The sequence below is a fragment of the Phasianus colchicus genome, chromosome 6 (genome assembly GCF_987193195.1).
Source record: "Phasianus colchicus chromosome 6, bPhaCol1.hap1.1, whole genome shotgun sequence".
NCBI lineage: Eukaryota > Metazoa > Chordata > Aves > Galliformes > Phasianidae > Phasianus > Phasianus colchicus.
The window spans coordinates 15,378,945-15,395,480 of record NC_143441.1 but is presented as its reverse complement, the minus strand read 5'-3'; the positions used below and the strand labels follow the sequence as shown (position 1 = coordinate 15,395,480).

General features: G+C 41.8%; 1 protein-coding gene and 1 long non-coding RNA gene across 3 annotated transcripts in view; both read right to left on the bottom strand.

The window, feature by feature from the left end:
* SLC4A7 (solute carrier family 4 member 7) overlaps window positions 1-412 on the bottom strand; it is an 82,217-nt gene extending 81,805 nt beyond the window's left edge. Inside the window, exon 1 of the mRNA XM_031590241.2 lies at window positions 214-412. Within this exon, the coding sequence (XP_031446101.1) occupies window positions 214-261 (48 nt within the window). The 5' untranslated portion in view covers window positions 262-412. The remainder of the gene's footprint in view (window positions 1-213) is intronic.
* Window positions 413-5,555: 5,143 nt separating this feature from the next.
* The window catches only part of LOC149917449 (uncharacterized), a 64,559-nt gene continuing 53,578 nt past the window's right edge, over window positions 5,556-16,536 (bottom strand). For both annotated transcript variants that reach the window (XR_016467447.1, XR_016467446.1), the window contains exons 3-4: window positions 12,185-12,265; window positions 5,556-5,747 (exon numbers count right to left, since the gene is read on the bottom strand). This is a non-coding gene — a long non-coding RNA (uncharacterized LOC149917449). The remainder of the gene's footprint in view (window positions 5,748-12,184; window positions 12,266-16,536) is intronic.

Genomic DNA, 16,536 nt, shown 5'->3' with positions numbered 1-16,536 from the left:
CACGCGGCCGGCGGGCGGCACACCTGCGGCCCCCGCCCCGCGGCCGGGGGCGTCCCGAACGCCCGGTACCGGCGGCGCCGCTTCCGCCTTCACCCGCCGAGAGGCGGGAGGCAGACGAGGGGTCCCCGCCGCCCCCTCCCACTCCCCGCAGCCCCCGACCCCGCGCGGCCCCGCGGCGGCCCTTTGTGCGCGCCCCCGCTTCCCCCACGTTACCGTGGTGAGCAACGGTCTCATCTGCTCGCCGGCCCGCTCCTCTTCCATCGCGGCCCCGCCGAGCTCGCCGGCAGCGGGACGAGAAGCGGAAGGCGGGCGGGAGCCGGGCGGGAGCCGGGCGCCGCTGCCTGCCGGGCGGAGGTACGCGGCGTTGCTGCCCTCGGGACGGGGCGGCCGCGACTGCTCCGCCGCGCCGGGGGCCGAGCCCAGGCCGCCTCGCCGCGCCCCCTCCCCCCGCGCGGCCGGCGGCGCCGTCAGCCAATGGCAGGGAGAGCAGCGCCTCGCGCGAAGGCGCCCCCGCCCGCCGCGGCCCCCCGGGGGCTGGCTGCGCTCTGCGGCCCGGGCGAGGCCGGGCGGAGCGGGGCGCGGCGGGGCGAGGGGGCGGTGCGGAGCGGAGCGGCGCGGTGCGGCGCGCTGCCAGCAGCCGCGTGGCCGCAGCAGTGCCGCCTCGGGGTTGTCCGGCGCGCCTTGGGGCGTTTTGCCGGTAGAGCTGACGTTTTCCATCCCACGTGTTTGCCTCGGGCTGAATCTTTCATTTCTTTTCTTCTTCTTTTCATTTTTTTTTTTTTTAATGTAGCCAAGATCATTTAGTCATTTCCAAAAACAGTACTGCTTGCCCTTGTTTAAATATTCCAGCAGTCTTTCATTCTGAAGGCTTGATATCGGTGTTAGTGCCAGGGATGTTCTTGTGGCTGTCTCTGTAGGGACTGACTCTGGTATAATTCCTTAAAGAAGGGCTGGTTACACTTGCCTCAGAGGGACAACTTCCACATTGCTGCCTCAGTAAGATTACATCCTCCTCGAATTCTCTCAGTTCTAAAGCAGCTGGTGCTGGTGGAACTGAGCACACACGGGAGAAGAACCATCCTTTTGTGCTTGCTGTGTTTGTTAATGTGTTCACATCACCGTGGCCTTCTCCCTATAACTACAACTAGCACAGTTTTTACAGCAGATGTAAGATAGAGCCCCTTTTCCCACCCTGAAGCCCTGCCGAGCAGGAGGCAGCTTCTGTTGGTACAGGACTTTTGGAACTGAGGTGTGAATAGATCTCTACTGCCATAAACACAAGAAGCTGGCGTGCACCAAGAGGGCAGAGGTGTTACATAGCCACAGAACAGTGCAGCCCATATACTGCAGCACCCAAGGGATGCTGTAGGCCTACCATTAATTTGTTACAGCACGTGAACTCTGTATGACGTGGAATCTCAGGAACAAAACAGTGACTTTCACTGCAGGCCTGGTCCCAGCTTGTCTTCTGAAAGCACTGAAGGCTGAGTGGATCGCTGAGAGGCACGGAGATCACACTGTCATCAGGGGGGTGCAGCATGAAAGACAGCAGGCTGACACTGGTGTCTTATGGTCAAGGCAGATCACAGCAAGAGGAAGACTCAGCCTGTGTCTCAGACAGTCCCTCTCAGATTGAGCTGAGAGAGCTGCTAGTCTTAGCAGGAGCTTCAGAAACAGCAAATGGATAGAATGCCCACATCAGCAAACACCATGCCAGGCTGGGAGCACTATAAAAGGAGGCCCCACAGGGCCTGCAGATAGAAATGTATTCCTGGCTGTGGAGGCACACCAAGCCCCTGCTGGCCACTAGCACAAGGCACCACATAACCTCACGGGCCACACACTTTGGAGGGCAGCCACAGTTGAGCACGTGGCCCTGAGCGTGAACACCAGCAGCACTCCTCAGAGATTCTCAGAAAGGTGCCGGTAGGGATCAGCCTGAGCTAAAAGAGCTGGCGGTTCCTCTGGATGGCCTGGAAGGAGAAGCAGGCCCGTGCTACTGGATGGCACAGGGGGACTCCTGGCATGAGGATGGAACTCCCAACACAGACAACTTGGAGGAAGTTTTCAGATGAATGATTTGGCATAGGTCTATACCAGGTCACCATAACCTGTAGTTTGAGAAACATATAATTACTGGCAGCTATACCTGCCCAGTTGTGCAGACGAGATAAAAGAAGGCAAGCTGTGTAGAGCTGATTAAACAGGCAGCAATCTTAGCACACTCTTCAGTCTTCTCAAGATTGTAGCCTGGTTCATGCGTCAGCTGAGTTTGAACTCACAGAGTTCAGATAGCACGAGAGAAAAGTAAAGCACTTTGTTCAACCACCACAAAAATACTGACCATGCTGTGAAGTGCCATGACACACCTTCAGTATGTGACCTATTCTGTGACCCATTCTGTCTTTTTGTCTTCCAGTTACAGGTGGGCTGGCAGAGTTCCAGCTCAGACTGTTGAAAATGATCCTGCACTAGAAACCATGGGTGTAATGAGGATAAACTGTAACCCCATAAGTCAGCCCCATCATCAGTGTCTTGAAAGAGAGATCACACAGGTCTTTCTTTGGTACAAGCCATCTTCACAAGCACAGAATTACTTGGTTCTCTGAGGGATGAGCCCGGAGGACAGTAATAAAGTAAGGACTTCCATAGTGTGCAGCAAACTTCAGTATTTGATGAGTCTCCTCAGGGCACAGAAACAGAGTTTCTGAAAAATTCAGCCAGAGTCAGAAGAATGTTTAGTCCATCAAAAAGGAGTCTACTAGCATGGATGTTAGTTAGGTTTAGGCATTAGAGGATGTTCCTTTTCTGTTGATTTGTTAAGAGGGTTTTTTCCTCTGGCAAACAACAGCTGATCTAACACTCTTCTCCGTGGCATCAGAGTACCCAGTAAACAGATCAATTTGCAGAACAAAATAAACCCAGCGTTCGTTCACCATACTTCCTTTGGCACTCAGTACTGAGAACACCATCTCCAGGTGAACACCCTCTTCAATCATTTCCTGAGCTGAAAAACTTGTTTGCTCACTGCATTCCATCAGGTCACAGTATGTATAACTATAGCAGAAAAGACCAACCTGTTATCCCCACACCATGCTGTCCCGAGTGAGAAGAAAGTGATGCCTCTGTTCACATGAAGTTGACCAGAACTTTGTAATGCCCCAAACCTGCATTTTCCAAAAACAAACAAACAAACAAAAAACAATAACAAGAAAACCCACTATTGAAATAGAAAGAAACCAGCTTTGTGCACGTATGTGCAACTGTTACTGATACATGGATGATGTCCAAAAGGAGCTGCACAGGGCTATTAGGCCATTAGAAGAGAATCCTCAGTATTTTAATATGACATACCCTGTCCCCCAGAAGTGCCACAGTGATGCTTTTCCTCCACTCCTCTTCCTCCTTTCTCTCCTACCACCCCCACAAACATTCTTGGATGTGCATGGAAGAGGCAGAAGTTGTTGGATAAGCCAGATCTCTGATTAGGAAGCCACCTGTCTCCATAGAGCAGAGCAATCAGCATTAGCTTCACACCTTATACTCCTGCTTTTGCATTTCTTGCCAACCATCATGCACCTGCAGGGCTGAAAGGAAGTTAGATGCTGGTACAAGCACCTTCCTCCCATTCTGACATTAGCATCCTATTCACTGCCATCACCAGCTGCTCTGGCAAGTATGACGTCTGGAATTTACCACAGACTTCATGAACCGGATGACAAGACCATGTCTGATAGGCCATTACAACAGCCGTGACCACTGCCAACACAGGCTCCTTCTCAGGGCTTTTGTCTGTTAGTCAGGGCTGTTTCCACAGGCTAACAAAATATCATTAATGAAAACATTGACAGTGGTGGGAAGTACCTGTTGCAGATAATTGCAAGACATTGTTTTGGAAGAAGTAGTGCCCCTAAGAAGAGCCCTAAGGTTGATGAAAAAGAAAATGCTGTAGGAGTCAGTATTCCCTAGTTCCTGCCACTCTTTCCATCTAGAAAGGAGAAATCATTTCCATGGCTAGAACAATGTCTTAGACTGAGGATAATGGGAAATAAGAAGAGAGGTGCTGAAAAACTGAAGAGTCTCAGGACTGAAAGTTAAAAGGAAGATCATTTAAACTGAGATTGACACCTGCCAATGTACTTCCTATATCACAATTTCAAAAATGAAATTTTCTCTTACATAGCAAACTAAGTTGTGCATTCTTTACATTCCCGGTGCCTGTTTATCTGATCCGAACTGTGGAAAGGCAAATACACTTACAAATAAAGCTAGTGGATGTTGCATTTTGAATATCTGTGTCATAAAGAACTAAACACTCAAAAAAATTATGAGTTCAAAGTGTCTAAAACTGTATATGGTATGGAAAATTAATTGAAGCTCTCAACGCTCTCATTAAAACTCTCTTGTGCATGTGTTGAATGCAGTAAGAGTGGTGTTGTAACTAAACAAAACAAACAAAAACTTAGGCAACTGTGTAAATGAATACCATACCATCTTAGAAGACATATGAACAACAGGATCAAATAAAAACCAATAGCAACCTGCAAAAATGGTGACTAAATATTTATTGTATATTAGTATGGTCAAGGAGCAGAGTTATTCTTGTATCTTTGCCGGAGATTTATTGTTCTACGTGGTTTTTAAATGCTCATGAAGAAATAATCACAGGCTTGAGGAGATTATAATCTAAAGCTCAGGAAAAAAACAGACTAGAGGACAAGTGCAGCATGTTTGAGGTGCACCATCATAATTACCAAATTCCAAAGATGAGGCATAATCAATACCTGTCCTTAAACCATCTCTGTTGTGATGCCCTCAAAAGACATTTCAGTGTAAACAAAACAGTGATGTCACCATTATTACAGTCACTAACTTCAATCAGTACAGGTTTAGATGAGTAAAGTAGATTTGAAAGGCTTACAGCATGTCAAGACAGGTTTCTTAGGAAATAAAATCACTTCCCCTTCATCTTCTCTCCTCCTCTTTCTTGTCTTTAAAAGATCAATTATCCTTATGTTTCTTCGTTCTCCCACATAAAGATGAATACACATTTTAAAACTGTTATGTTTGAGGAGTTATACCTTTCAATAACTACTTTAAGTGTAGGGAAATTTGTTTCAGTTTCAGTATATCTTAAAAAAAAAAAAAAAAGAACAGAAGAGAAAAGGAAAAAAAATCCTACTGCTTAATCATTTTCAGGTATGTCACAATACTGAAATCATTACAGAGTTCTGACAATGGGAGTTTTACTTGCTTTGGTGAAACATTTTAGAATGCATGTCCACATAGTATATGGAAGGTCTCCAATAAACTACCAAACATCCTCGCTGTGTGTCCACCTTTTTTTTTTTTAATTCCTCTTTAGTATTGGCTTTTCTCATAAATATCTGATGTTAACACAAATAAGGATTTTGTCCATCAACAAGAGCAACAGAAAGCTTTACAGAAAGTTTTCAGTTATATTTCAATACATGTGGAAAAAATATGCAACTGATTTTTAACAAAAAAAAAATTATATTTCTTCTTTTATCCTTCTTGTGTACAATATCTAAATGTAAGACATTTCAGCCTCTTATATAGAACAGCAGTGAAATACATCCCCCCTTAACTTAATCATATGTTTAGCTGTTCTTGGTTTTAGGTGATCAGCTCAGCATCACCATGTCCAGCTTACCAGCAGAAGAGGCCTTCATGACATTCCACCTTCACGTTGTTTTGCTCTGCAGCAGCCATCATCTTTCATCTGTCTGTGGGACACAGAAAAGAATGGATGTTTAACTTAAAAGACAGCATTTGCACAGCTTAGGCTAGATGAAGTTTGTAGACACCGGTAGTATGAAGGACTAGGGAACCCTTTTGAGACAGCTCTGGGGCAATCTTGAGAAAGAAAGAAATTACTCCTTTTAGGCCAGATCTCAAAGTAGTCCTTAATAATGTTAACATCTAAATGCCTGCAGTAGGAGGGAACTCTTCCAAGAAGCTCTTTCAAATCCCATGGTATAACACATTTTACATCTGTTGTCTGTATAGGTTCACTGTGTAATATTTTAACCTCATGTATGCAGGCCTTCAAATCATCAAAAAAATTAGCACCCTTTATTACAGCAGTAGCTACCCTACGGTTCCAAGTTGAACTTCTAACCTTTTCATCAGCCCAAGAAGAAAATTAAAGGTTAATCAGCTTTTATATATATGCATATATGTATATCTTTTTTTTCCCACATGCACAGAAGAATGATAAAAAATAAATAAAGAAGATATTTATATATCCTAGGTTCCAGGCTGTTGAGGTAAATTGTGCAATATGGGACACTAAATCTCGTTTCCCATAAGGCTCTTTGGATGATCCTGCTCTTCCCACACAATTTCTCTTCCATCACCCCAGGGAGTTTAATCATAGCTGTTGTTATGAAAAGCCAAATTCTAAATGAGTTTGGACACCCTCTGGACTCAGTTCCAAAACGCCCAATTAACTACATGCCAATTATTTAAATACGAAATGTCTTCAGAGTTGTCACTTCTGCCTTACAACATCATATTATGAGGACTTCATCCGAGATTTGGTAAATATACCTTTAAAAACCCATTAGCATCATTTTCCTTTCTTTCAATAATAAATGTAAATATGGAAGATTTTTTTTAACATTTTATCAGTAGATCTATTCTTTACTCAGCATACTATCAATATGTTATTTTTTGTTTCCAGAATACTGTATAACTGGGCTAGAAAAGAATATTAATAGACTCTATATTTCTGTAATCACAACCATCCTGAAGTATCTTGGCTGTGTACAGAGTTTTCAAACCACTGTTATGGTTTTTGCTTTCAGACCAGCAAATAGGCCAGAATACATATCTAACTGAAGATATTTCTAGATTTGAGGTATCTCAGCTTTTGAGAAGTTGGATACATAAGGACAGATAATAGCTACACATTGAAGTCACAATCCTTCAATATTTAAATAAATTATTGTAGTAAATCAAATTATAAAATATTATCTAATTATAGCTTGAAAATTAAGTGTTATACTGAATATTATTGCATCTGTTATAGCTTGCCCTTTCCAACTCATACAGGGATACATACAGGAATAACACTATCTGTTTCTATTTTCTCCCTAAGAGTTGGGAAACATTTATTATAGACAAGGAATTAAGCAAGAAGATCAAAGAGTTAGCAAGAAGATTTCAGTAAGACAGGGAGGCAACTCTTTCACTTCCGTCCTCCCAAGAGAGAGCAGATTTGAATGTTGTTTCTTGCAGAGCATAGGAAGGATCATGAAAAAGGTGTTTGTTGCCGAAGGATGTGACTGATGCAAATGTGTTACACATCCCACTAGACACAGCTCTGTGATATTTTGGAGGAGGAAGTGGGTGGCCTACTTTGCTTCCTCCTTCACTTAAAGAAATAGACTAACTGCATTTATTATCATCCCCACTATCTCTGGTTTTCCGGCTCTGATAGAGGAGCGTGGATATAAGGGAACATTTATTTACAAGGCAAATTCATGTCTCATATTTCGTTTTGTTGTAATTAACCTTAAGATGACACTGTTGCTAATGAGCTGCATTCCCTAGTGCAAATCAGATTAGGATTTACAGATGCTATAACCTCCTCATGAGGGGACGGCTGTCGAAGTTCCTCATGTAAATGCTACTTCTATAAAGTTCAAGACTCTTATCTGAGGTTTCTAAAGAACATAGCAAATATCATAACAACTTCTTACAGTAAGACTTTCAAGTAAAAAGAAAAAGAATTGATGGCAAATTTGACTGTGTTATTCAGGAAATGAAGGGATTACAATACAAATCCAGAGATTACTGTCTGAGCAAAGACAATTCCTCACAGATCGCCAACAGGTAACACAAACAAATTACTACTTTCCAGATCCTTGTGATCTGTTCTTTTATCTTTTTCTTAATGAGAAAAACATTCATCAGATTGTTCAAAAAGGTGGGATGTGTGCAAAAAAGTCTATGGATGTTAGATCACAAGTGTGCAATTCCCTGAACCATCGTCCAACTCACTGTTCTTCTTGTCACTAAGGCCTCTTCCACGCTTTCTTCTGTTTTCACTAAGGAAATCACCATGGCACAAATCCCACCATAGGCAACTTTGGACAAAGAAGTTATGTGGGCTAGAGTGAGAAGAAATGAGAGTGGCCAGCTCAGGAAAGCGAGGTACAGCATGATCTGTCCAAGTCCTAAATTGCCTGTACTCTGTGCAATTAGTAAATCTCTAGTAAATCTAGAAGATTTACTGACTGAGCTGGCAGTGTGCTTAGAAGCACACTGAAAATGGAAAGTGCTACCTGCACTTTCTGTGCTATGTGACTTAAGTTCTTGTAATATTCATGAAAGTACTGAACTGTAAGTAAATGCTATCCAGGACAATTGTTCTGTCAACAAATGGAACACATGTTCCTGCAGCACTCTGGTAACTGAGCAGGAGTCAGATTACATCACATCAGCCAGCTGGGAAGCTAAGTTTTCCCTTGTGATTGTGAACCAAGTTGTTTTTGGCAAGATACAAATAGCTGTGTCCCTGACAGACATCTAGGCACTGAATTTCCAATTATGGAGAAGTTGCGTTTAAGACTTTCAAATCTGAATTATGGACTTCACCTTAATTCAGCAGCTATTGCAAAACAATTTGCCTGTCAAGTTACAGGCGGATCTGGAAAAAAATAGTGCGTAGAAGTCCAGCAATAGTTTGCTATTTTGCATGCCCTTGTCTAGCAAAGAATTAAAACTGTTGAGTGTGACCACATGGATTTTCAGCATTGGTAAAATGCGGCTATTTTATCTCAGATGTGCTTTTTTTTTTTTTTTTTTCATTGATCAATTGATATTAGTGGGGGAAGAAGTGACAAGGCAAGTTGGAGTCTAACCATATGAAAACTTAGACAGAAAAGATAAAACGTTTCTTGAATTTTCTTCCTTTGAATTGGCAAAGCTAAAATTTTATCTGATGTCCCCTTCTTCTGTAATCAAATCTGGCTGTATTGACACAGTAGGCTTCCAGGCAGATGCTGTCAAAATTCCTTTATTTGTACTGTTTGTGTTTCATTTTTTGTTTGTTTCTTATTGCAAAAAGTTGTTCTGTACAGTTCAACAAGTACATGGGAGATACCAAACTATCTTTGTGCTGCTGAAATGCTCTTTTATACTTTTATGATACTGTTTCTTTACTATGGTCTGTTGGTATATGGTATGGTACAGCTAGACAATCTCAAATTCCTATCTGATACAAAAAAAGATTTGTTGAAAGACAAAAAATGTTTGTGATGGTTCTGTTCACGTTCCATAGAAGAAGGCTTCATACAAAATATTAAGTCGGGAATTCATTCCATGTGACTTTTTAAAATCAGATATTAGATAACTTATGAAATAAATAAGGAAAGAAAAAATACTTGGAAGCAAGAAGAATAGAGAAGTGGATTATTAGGAAGAGATTTACAAGGCATCAGTAATTACTTACGTCTTTTAAACTGGACTACCTGTCCTGAAATACTTTATAACTCTATCATACATTAGTGAACAGATTGACAGGTATGCCAAATGAGTTACTGCACATACAAAAAAAATTAAGAAAATCTAGGTTCTTTGCTCATATGTAAGAATTTAGACTTCAAACAGTCAAACTTGAACAAAAATAGGAACCTCTCTTGAAACTACCTCAAGACCTCATTTCAAGTCAGCTTTCTTACCGAACTCACGCTTACGTTGTTCACAGCTGTGTTCCCTAAAGTATTCCCAACTTGAAGTACTAAACCAGTGCTCCTCCATCAGGTACCCATGATATCATGTAGGACACATGCCTGGTTTGGGTTCATTGTTCAGGGTACCTCCAAGAAGAAAATTACCATGGTAACAACTGCTGGATCAAATCATGGTTCTTTACGTTCCATATTCTGCTTCGGATAACAGCCCAAAGCAGAGGCTGAAGACACATGTACGTAGGAAATAAAACAGTTCTAGTATAATCATTCCCTGACACATCCTTCCAGTTCTCAGTAGCCAGTGCAGGGATTTCTTACCCTGAAGGCTGTCTCCAGACCACCCTGCTCAAGAAACGCCAATATACAAATCGACCATGACTTGTATTTGAATTGATTTATATTTTTGCTGAGCCAACTGCCTTTTGTTTTTAAATTCACTGCCTTGTAACTGAAAAAGTACGAGCTCCCAGTTAAGTTGTAAGAAACAGCCAGTATCCATTTCTTGTTAACTTTCCACATATCACACCTCACCTTGTAAACCTCTGTCATTTCATTCCTCCAATGAAGTGACTAGCTTTTCCTGAGGACAGGGGTGACGGATGGAACTTGGCCACTACAAACTCTCCTCTGCACAGAATTCAGTCTGTAGCACTGAACCAATTCCTATACCTCCAGCTGCGCTGTACTCTGAGGCACAGCTGTGCACAGTGTTGAAACTGTGGGTTTCTAATACTTACACAGCCGTATCTTCTTTTTGCTTGCTATTCTTTTCCCAATAATTTCTAACGTTCCACCAGTTGTTCTGTCCACCACTAAACACTGAGTCATTTTTTCATAGGATTACCCAAAGTGACATGGTCACTATTTCCCTATCAGTGATACTAACTGCAAGCAGTGTCTCAAGTCAGCAGACTCACTGGTAGAGGTGAATTTCCAGTCCCTCTGATTTTGATACAAATTTTCAGATTCTGTCTTCTCTAATAGAATGTAATAAATGTTCGCTACTATCCTTGTTTAAGCATTTCATGAATGGATATAAGAGAGTTTTTGAAACAAATGATATTGTCATCTTTAGGACAATGGAAGTTTCTATGGTACTTAAAGAAGAATGTTGCCACAAATACAAAATGTCAGCAGTATTACCTAAAACACCCTAAGCTAAGGTGACTTTTACAGTGTTGATTTTGATGATTTCTACCCATTATTCAAATGCATATTTACACTTGTACTTAATGTATATCCATTTTCAAGGTCCTATTTACAGCACTTAACTATTGCACAGCCTTTCATCTGTTTTATTTGAACTTGGAAAGTATTTCTTTTTAATTTTCATATTCATAATTCTAATACTCAAAGATACTTGAAAATAAAGACATACTTAATATGTCTAAGAGAAGAATACCTTGGTCTGGAAGTAGAAGGCATAGAAAAAGGCAAATACCGTGTGTACCATTCTCTTATTCTTCCCCAGACAAGAAATACTCTGAGCAAAAGTCTTCCTTACTAAAGATTTGCAGCTTTACAAGTCATTTTGGCTACCATGGCTTCAGCACATCTGTATCAGTGTGTCTATGTTATACCCTAAGCAATAGTAGTATATCCTCGCAAATCCTACATGAACAGAGTAGGAAAAACAACCAAACAAACAAAATAGATATCTTCACATAGACAAATTCAGACAGATAACAGTGTATTCTGCCTTCAATCTGAGCTGATCTGTGTGTGAGGCCTTTCTGAACTGAGAACCATGTTGGTGTGCTAGCGTGGCACTCTGATAGCTTCTTCTCAGAGAAACTGTCCATATAGACAATTACCAGTTTTCTCTCTCTTCTTTGTATTTTAAGGAAATGGCCATTCACAGCCAAGAAATAGTTCTTATTTTATTCCTTCCCAGTTTCTGGAGTTAAAATAGAACTATTTAGCAAACTTTCAGAGACTCTTCCCAGTTTAGAACTGCCACTACCTTGCTGAATTTCGAAGGCAGCAGGCACCATCACTGGTTTAACATTCCACTTTATCTCCCCGCTAGCTTTTGTCTTAACCTTTCATTTATATTGTTCTGGCAAAGCAAAAGCACACAGAGACAACTATTTTTATCTTCAGCTCTATGATGTGAATTTGAGTGCTTTTGGTAATTTCACTCATAATGAGAGCTGCTAAAGTTGTGAGTAAAATATCCATTTACATCAGCAGATGCAGAAATCAGGTTTGCACATTTAGTTTTGAAATCTAGTAGTTGTAACATACTTTATGTTCCCTCATTGCAAGGTACAATAAGAACATAAAGTCTTGTTATCATTATGCAAACTTACTGTTTTTTGTAATATAAAATTATTATGATAGCTACAGAGAAACACATCCCAGAACTCTAGCATACTAAAACTCTGTATAAACAAAGTTTCTAGGATTTGATTTCTCAAAGTGTATACAATAATGACAATGTTAGGGCCCCTAGTACTTACATTCTCCAAGATATTTCAGTGTTACTGGTGTGTCGCATTTCAATAATAAATTTGCTCTCCACCTTCTTCTCTATTACAGTTCTATTTGAAAGAAAAACAAAACAATATTAAAAATCATCATTTATTCAATACTAACATCAGTTCAGCAGAGCTCTGCTCAAATCTTCCAGCACAGGATATGGCTTTCTTTGTTTAAGCTTCTAAAGTAGGTCATACAGAAACTTATTAGATTCTATATCACACACCCAAAACCCTGTATAAATTCTAAGCTCTGCAAAGTGTAACACAAACCAAAGATAGAAGGTTGTAGCTAGAAATAAAATGCCAAACATAATCTTCATGATTTGCCAAGAAAACTGTAGATAAAAATAAAGCTTGGAGGTTAACTCTAATACTTGGCTGTAGGAAAGCTTACTTTGCTGAGGACTAGAGTTTAGAATAACTCCCTGAAGAACTCTGGCACTGCTCAGAGCCGACTGCAAGGACTTATGTTATTTAGAAAACAATTCCTTCCAGAGCCAGAATGATTAGCTTTGGAAAACATATCTGGCTTTCTTCTCTTTTCGGTTTTTAGCTGAAATAAAATTATTTTGCCAATAGTATTTCTGGAGAAGTCCCATAGTGTGAATGAAGAGTACTCTGTGAAAAGACAGCTTTGTGACAGTGATGATAAATTCCATCAGTGTCTCAGAGCAGGAACAACAGTGATCAAACACTTCTGGCTGCTACATAACTAGAGAGAAAAGATTTTTCCTTCTAAAAAGCTACACCCAAGATATCTCAAGTATCTTATTATATCACTGCCCTCTCAAAATGTTGAGGCCAGGGACAAGTTGCAGTCCTGCAGCTTATTTCTACTATCAGGTTTTGAGTTGTGCTGTATATGGGAGTATGCACAACAATTTATTTCCACCACTGAAGTACTCTGTCCAAAACTAGTCCCAGAAAACAAGATCATGTCAACTGTTTGCAGAGCTCATAGCAATATGCTCATAAGTAGTGAGACTCCTTGCCTTGCACCTATTACTTCTCACCTAGCCTCTGAAGGCTGTTCTGTGGTCTCCTGGTTGGGTAGTTTTCTCTGAATCTGGCTGCTGCAATCCTGCTCCCCTCTGCATGCTATCATTTTCCTCTCTTGTGCTAGCACAGCTGCTTCTGTGGTTGTAGAGTGAGCTAGCTCAGGGAGTTAAGGCAGTTGAAAATTAGTCCAAGTCAAGTTTTCACAGGCTTGGTCCCTCATAGAGAGGACCTCACACCCCCAGTATATCAGCTGTTGCAGAAATAAACCTTTAGTCTCATCTCCAGTTCAACCATCACATCAGACTCTTCTGACCCACTATTAAATCTTCAAACAAGAACCTTGTGCTCTCCCCTTGCAGCTTCTCACATTTAGCAGAAGCTTTCCATCAGCATTCCCTTAGCTATCATATTCTTCCTCCAGTCTCCCTGCAATTAACATGGGTGAAACTGTTGACCTGCCATGACAATTTTCTATAAACATGGATCAAAAGCATCCCTTGGGTTTACTTATCCTGCCCATTTGCAAGACTTGTTTATGTGACTGTTCTCTCTGAAGCACAAACTGTGTCTGTGCTAGATATTGTACAACTACAGAACAAAGCTGGAGACGTGATGTAATAAAAATGACATATCCTAGATCCAGTAAAGGGCAAAAGCAGTCATTCTCAGACAGTGAGCTGTGCATATCAATAACAATACCCTCAGTGACCATACCTGTTGCTATTGCCAATACTTGTAGTGATTCATAGCAAAAAAAAAAAATAATAATAAAAAATATAAAAAATTGTGAAGTACAGAACAGTTGTGTTACTGCTGGCCTGGACACTGCTACATAAACTAGCCATTATATATGCTCACTGTGTCTGGATTTTCACTGTCTAGCCTGAAGGAGGGAAACATATGGATTGTCATGATGCTCAGCAAAGAGAAAAAGGGCTACATGATGAAAAGGCACTCTAGCCACTGCAGCTGCCAGTGCTTTCAGCAGCAGCATCGTGTCCCAAGCCAGCAGGCCTTGCTATACAAGAGATGTGTTGTGCTTTGTCTGTCACGCTGCCTGAGCTGCTCTTCCACTCTCCTTATCCCAGACACAGCTTCTGAACTTGAGCTCACTTTAACTCTGGTCCTAACAAAATCAGTCCATGCTTTCCAGACTTGATGGCAGCCCTGCACATGGTACTGGCATGAGCCTTGGTGCCTTCCATGCATTTCTGTTTCTACATGAATTTAGAACTAACCCAGGAGATTCCTCATGAACTCCAAGCTCTCAGAATGGAAAGGAGGTGACTCAGCACTAGCAGCATGGTTTTTTCAAGCAGTAAGGCTGGGGCAAGTCAAAGGCCGTTCTTTCTATCCTTGCTCCAGTCCTCAAGCAAGATGCATACTATAAATCTTTGCCAACCCAAATTACCTTTGTTAACAGGCCCCAGCATGATTCCTGGTAACAAAGTCTAGACTGTGTTACTAAAATAAGACAGTAAAATAAGACAGCAGAAACCAAGTACTCTCTGGAGATACTCTGACAGCGGATTGCACACGTACTACAGAACCCAAGCTGCTAAGAGCAAATCCCAGCCACCAGAGCCTTGACTCTGTCCTACAGCACCCATTTCCTGCCTGCCTTGCCATGCAAAAGCTCCAGTTCAACATCGTACTGCTGCCTGGGAAAGGACTCTTGGATTTCTTAGTCCTGTTGTCCTGTACTGCCTCTTACAGCCCACCACAGGAAACATCTACGTAGTCTCTGCAGCATGGAGAGCAAAGCCAGGCTTTGCTGGGAAACATGCTAAGCAAGTACACAGCAAGTTCCTGACTATCATGCTGCCTGCACTCCTGTCTGAAGCAGAGAGGGGCTCAACAAGGTGGTAATACTCCTCCACTGTTGACACTCGTGCTTCGTAGGGCCAAGGAGGAGGCATGTCAGCAGTGCCCATTGAGGGAGATTAAGGAGTTGCAAACACACACTGCAAAGGGGATATAGACTTCATGAACAACAGAACAAACAGTGTTCTTACCTTAAACCCAGACACTGATAGGGACGCAGGAAAAGGTTTCAAGTGACTATATGGCACATGTATTTCTCACTACGTCTGAAATCTACGTTTCTGTTCTTTTGAAGGCATCTGGTATATACAGATGGCTAGGGAATAAATGGTGGTGGGGCCCCAGCATAGGCTGTCCAGAGAAGCTGTGGATGCCCCATTCCTGGAAAAGTTAAGGCCGGGTTGGATGGAGCCCTGGGCAGCCTGTGCTGGTGGGGGGCAACCTTGCCCATGGCAGGGGGTTGGAGTTTGATGATCTTCAAGATCCTTTCCACCCTAAGCCATGCTATGATTCTATGAAATAATAGGAAGTTTAAAGACCAATCTCATCCAAAGGTAGTCCCAGCAGAGCAGACTGTAGCAATGGGCCAAGTAGTTGCAGTGAGAAGCACATCAGGAGGCAAGAAGATCACTGAAAGTGACCTGACACTGTGCCATAGCACCCGACAGCCTGTCAGCCCATCTGCAGGGTGCCCCGCAGCAAGCAGCTTCAGCTAACACCTCCCATTCCCAGCTGGGGTAAGCACAGACCACACACACCACCAGTTGCCATAGTCCAGCCAACTGGCTCTGGTAATGCAGCTTGGCATGTGCCCACACCCCAGCAAATTTCTCAATCAGTGAGTTTTGACAAGGCACTCACTGGACAGCATTCAGACATCTTGCAAAAACAGTGGCTGCTCAGCCCATGGATAACTCAGCACTCATGGAACCATGTAACTGCCCTCCTTATCTGTCTGTACTGTGCATAAACCAAACTTACTGATACAGATGTAGTCAATATCTGAAAATATTCTTTAATTTTATACACATATTTTTAAGATAAATTAATATGGAAGAATTTATAGCTTTTGAAATTTATTATTATTAGTCTCTTTTTTACTTGTTACTATCAAACTTCTTTGTTATTAACTCAATATATGTTCAAGTAAATCAAAATGTCACAGGCCAAATTAGCATCTTTTCACCATATCTACATGGACTTCGACAAATATTTGAGCTGGTTCACAGACATCAGCATATTATAATACCATTCCACATAGTTTAAATTATCTTTCCCAGCCTCACCCAGTTTTACAGTGTTGAATGCATTCTTGCAACTACAAAAGCTGTTTAAGCATTACCAGTTAATATCCTGACCTTCTGTCCCTTCCACCCATTGCTACATTTCCCTGTATATGTGCAAAGTATAGTAAGATCACGTACAACAGGAATAAAAAATCCCGTTCTATTGGAGGCCTGTCAAGCTGCCAAATTAACATCCTGTGCCTGTTCAGATAGCAGTTAAAT